Raw genomic sequence first — 5,196 nt, 5'->3', positions numbered from 1 at the left:
AAAGAAAGAAAGAAAGAAAGAAAGAAAGAAAGAAAGAAAGAAAGAAAGAAAGACAGACAGACAGAGGCTTCTTTAAGCCATTTTTGGTATAGCATCTGTTGATGGAGTAAATTCTTGCAGTCTTCAGAACCAGATCTTTGAGCAGCTAGCTGGATGAATGGCAGAGACAAAAGAAACACCGAGAGAAGCAGATCTGCATGAGAGGAACAAATTCTTTGGAGTGGAAAGTGGCCTTTTGTATTAATTAAGTAGTTCTAAAGGCTACATACACAGAGAATTCTACCGTACATCTGACAGACTCAAGAACCATCTCAAAGACAGTCACAATACCATCTACAGGAAAATGTGTCCTGATCTTGTAATAATTGGATTGTCTGAACAGTTTGAGGACCACTTCAGCAGGCTGTCAGCTTTCCCATTTGAAATCCCTCTTCCAGGGTTCCCCACCACACATACACACACAGAGACACACATTTCAAGTGCAGCTTCTCTCCTTCATTGTTATTCAAACTCTGAGACTTCTGGTGATAATCATTTCATTAGCTAAGCTTACCAGGATGACCCTTGTGTCCCCTTTCAGTTTTTTGTTGCAAGCTGAATGTTCATACTGAGCATAATCATGCCTCAGAAGAAGCCCAGAGACATGGCATGAAAGAAAGCTGAAGGAGTTCAGCCACTGCAATAAGACCCAGCCCCTTCCTTCAGGTTCACAAAGGTAAGAGGTAAGTCACTGGGAGAAAGACACAGTTCTCCAAATCAGACAGTGCAAGGCGAATAATGATCAGCGGTGGGAGATGTGGGTGCCTTTCTCACCAAAAGCAGCAGCTTGAAGTTCTTGCTGGGTTATGCCATCTTCTGTTCATTAAGGGGATATTCAATATGCTTTTTATTCTAGTGCCATATTATCTGCTTCAACTCCTTCTCACTTAATTTAACAAGGTTTGCATTCTTTTTCCTTCCCACATTTTAAGTCTTTAAATTTAAGAAACCATCTGGGCATTTCCATGTCATTGAGGGGTGCCAGTCTGTGCTATGTTTCAATCTGATGGCATAATCAAAAGTACTGTTCTTCATCCCTCAAACAGGTTTAAGCACCTTAGATCACTCCTTTTTAAAAAGTTCAGATTAAAAACTGGGATCTCTCCACTGACATAGGGAGCATCTATACTGTAGAAATAATGAAGTTTGACCTTAACTGCAATGGTAGCATCCTACTGAATCCTGGGATTTGTAGTTTTTTGATGCACCAAAACAGCTTGTAAAGCTGCAAATCCCAGAATTCTGTAGGACGGAGGTACTGTGGTGGTGTCAAACTGCATTATTTCTACAGTGTAGATGCACTACTAGACACCACCAGCTGCCACTGGAAGGAGGCTTGGACTCCGACTTGAGGGGGGTAAAATGCTACATATCTTGAAACTGTTGCTTTAAAAAAATTCTTTAGATATTTAGCTCTGATTGATGTGCTCCTTATGAAAATGATAAGTCATGTTTTTAACCTCTGCTGCACTGGTGACATTGTTTGTGCACATACGCACATGCACACACACATACAGCTACTGGTGTATGTTTTTGAGTCATTTCCAAATTATGATGACTCTACCAAGAACCAATAACAAGGTTTTCTTGACCAGATTTCTGGGCTTATCGCACAGCTAAATAAATCACCTGCCAAATTCAATTTGAATTCAGAATACATCTGGATTTTATCACACACATTTTTGCTACCGATGCTGCTAGTCACGTGTAACATCCAGCTAGCATCCAAGTTCAGCTGGCTAATTTTCAAATCCAGGGGCTTCCCGGCTTTGAAAATCAGCTGGCTGAACTCAGATTCTAGCCAGATGTTACTCGGGATGCATGTGCACAGTGGTGTCAGTGGCAAAAACATGTATGATAAAATCCAAATGTATCCCAAATTTGAATTGAATTTGGCAGTGGTAATGTTATTTATTTAACTGTGCAATAAGCCCCTACATAATTTGCCACTGCCTTCCTCTGAGGCTGAGAAAGTGTGGCTTATCCAAGAACACTCAGTTGGTTCACATGGCAGAGCAGACATTCAGATCCAGGTGTCCTAGAGTCCTAGTCCAATACTCAGACTATTGCACTACACAAAGGAATACAAACTATTCTATTTTTGTACTATGAAACTTTTTTCTACTGCTGATGCCAGCTTTTCTCTTGTGGCTTTCTATACTCACCAGGATTACATACAACTATCCCAGGATCTCTCTTCCATTTGATCTAGAGATTTTCTTGCCTTTTGAGATATGACCTGGAAAATTAAAATGGCTGCACAGCCTGCTGTGTATTGGAACCACCACATGTTCATTTTGATTTGTTTTCTCTTTTCCTCTTTATATTATTATCCTCAGAAGAAAAGAGAAAACTCAATGAGGTGGGTCAGGCTCAGACACAGGTCCAAAACACACTTCAGAAATAATAATAATAATAATAATAATAATAATAATAATAATAATAATAGTTTTTATACAGATCTGTAAATTTGCATAGTGCTTCACATAATGACAGTGAAATGCAATTAAAAGTCTGCCTATGGTGTACAGTCTAAAAGCAAAACAAATTATAAACATTGAAACATTTTAAAATGACAATAAACAGTAAACTGTAAAACAAAACACAACACACAACAATCCAGTTTGAGACCGCTTTAACTGCCCTGTCTCTAATGCTAGGAAATTCTGGGAACTGCAGTTTCGTGAAATATTTTGCTGCTCTGCAAGAGAGCTCTGGTGGCACAACAAACTATAGTTCCCAGGATTCCCTAGCATTGATCCAGGGCAGTTAAAGTGGTCTCAAACTGGATTATTTCTGCAGTGTGTTTTGGACTACAGTGATTCTGCCAAAATCACCTAGTCAATTTCATGGCCTAATGGGGACTAGAATGGTTAAATCCCTATCAAAACTCTAACCACTACCCCACACTCAGACATACATTAGGAAGCAAAAATAGAATCAATGCAACCAGTGCTGTGGAATTCTTCAGGCTAGATTCCAAAATGTTGGGTGTACAAAAACTTCCTGTCCCTATGGAAGTAATGCAATTCTTGGGATGCAGTTCAAATTACTCAGGATTCTCTACTCATACAGAATATTTCTTCACATACTAGGGTCACGAAAAACATATAAACTTACACAACCAGCAGTTCTAGGAATTTATAGTCCCATGTCTGTTTCAGCTGCTCTGTGATGCTTGGTTCTGCATACCATGCTAGTTTCCTGGACTTGCAAAACATCTGTAACAAAACAGGCAAAACTATGTCAGCCCTGTATTAGAATCAGTTGCTATTTTCACCAGAGTTAAGGAGCTATAAGCATATATAGGGCTGCCCAGGGAATGAGAGCAGAGGGCTGAGTCAATGGGCTCTCAGATCCCACAAAGCCTAGACTCTTCACCTCAGCTTCTTATGCAATTGCCTCCCTTTACAACATAATTTTTAGTGGCTAGGAGAGGAGAGGAAGAAGCATCTTGCTATGTCCCCGTAGCTGAATACAAAACAAAACACATCATTCTCAAGACCTCTGTTCTGTCATGGGCCCAGTGCTATTCAGTGACTTGGGGGGGGGCATCCTTATCAAATTTGCAGATGACACCAAACTGGGAAGAGTAGCTAATACCCCAGAGAACAGGATCAAAATTCAAAATTACCTGAATATACTTGAAAGTTGAGCCAAAGCTTAACAAAATGAAATTCAACAGAGAGAAATGTAAGGTGGGTGGAAAAATGAAATGCAGAGATATAGGATAGATATAGGACACCTGGCTGAATGAAACTACATGTGAAAGGGATCTAGGAGTCCAAGTAGACCACAAGTTGAACATGAGTCAACAGTGTGATGTGGCAGTTAAAAAGGCCAATGGGATTTTTTGTTGCATCAATAGAAGTATAGTGTCTAGATCAAGGGAAGTAATAGTTCCACTCTAATTTGCTCTGGTCAGTCCCCACCTGGAATATTGTGTCCAGTTCTGGGCACCACAATTCAAAAAGGACATTGAGAAACTGGAGCATGTCCAAAGGAGGGTGACTAAAATGGTGAAGGGTCTGGAAACTATGTCCTATGAGGAACGACTTAGGGAGTTGGGGATGTTTAGCCTGGAGAAGAGAAGGTTAATAGGTGATATGATAGCCCTATTTATATATTTGAAGGGATGTCATGTTGAGGAGGGAGCAAGCTTGTTTTCTGCTGCTCCAGAGACTAGGACCCAGAACAATGGATGCAAGCTCCAGGAAAAGAGATTCCACCTCAACATTAGGAAGAAGTTCCTGACAGTAAGGGCTGTTCGACAACGGAACACACTCCCTTGAAGTGTAGTGGAGTCTCCCTCCTTAGAGGTCTTTAAACAGAGGCTGGATGACCATCTGTTGGGGATGCTTTGAGTGAGAATTCTTGCATGGCAAGGGGTTGGACTGGATGGCCCTTGTGGTCTCTTCCAACTCTATAATTCTATGACTCTATGTAGTACATAGGAACATGGCTGGAGACGTATTCACTATCAAGCACTCTCAACCATTCACTAAATGGATATGTCAGTGGTGTGTGTGTGTGTGTGTGTGTGTAGGCAACAGATGGGTTTCAAGGGATGGGATCATTGCACAAGGCAGGCAGTAAAAATTTTCCCTTCACAATAACCAAAAAAGTAAAACACATGTGTTGCGCTGGCATAGGTCAATAATAGGATGCCAGCCACTCTCTCACTGTATGTGCCACTACCATCAAAGGGACATTTGGAGACGATGCCTGAGAGAGTCTTTTCAGTGGCTGCTCCCAAACTGTGGAACTCCTTCCCACACGGTTAGGCTTGCCCCCCTCTGCTTTCTTTCCACTGACAGGCAAATACTTTATTTAATACTTTGCAGTATTAGCTGGTTGTTGCATAAGGGTCTTGTAATGGTGGTGGTGTGCTTTTATTTTCATTGTTATACATTAAATGCTTTTAAAATGTTTTAAATTAGTGCCATTTTAATAGGATTAATTTTAAACTCTCTTGATTATGATTGGATTTTTTAAATCTTTGTTGTTAGCCCAAACAATAATGCTTACTTATGGCCCTAGCAGTCAGGCTCAGCTGATAGTTTCAGTTAGCAGTAGTACTGTATCTGTTTACAGTGTTATATTTTTGTGTGCTTCTAGCATATGTTGCTTTTCTTTGGGGATATATATATATATATA

General features: G+C 40.3%; 1 protein-coding gene across 3 annotated transcripts in view; it reads right to left on the bottom strand.

Annotated features, from left to right (window-relative positions):
* LOC121919056 overlaps positions 1–5,196 on the bottom strand; it is a 169,658-nt gene that overhangs the window by 102,186 nt on the left and 62,276 nt on the right. For all 3 annotated transcript variants that reach the window (XM_042445254.1, XM_042445257.1, XM_042445256.1), the window contains exon 2: positions 3,160–3,260. In XM_042445254.1, coding sequence (XP_042301188.1) covers positions 3,160–3,260 — 101 coding nt within the window. The remainder of the gene's footprint in view (positions 1–3,159; positions 3,261–5,196) is intronic.

Source organism: Sceloporus undulatus, chromosome 1, assembly GCF_019175285.1.
Source record: "Sceloporus undulatus isolate JIND9_A2432 ecotype Alabama chromosome 1, SceUnd_v1.1, whole genome shotgun sequence".
Classification (NCBI taxonomy): Eukaryota; Metazoa; Chordata; class Lepidosauria; order Squamata; family Phrynosomatidae; genus Sceloporus; species Sceloporus undulatus.
This window is presented reverse-complemented; position numbering and strand designations above follow the sequence as displayed.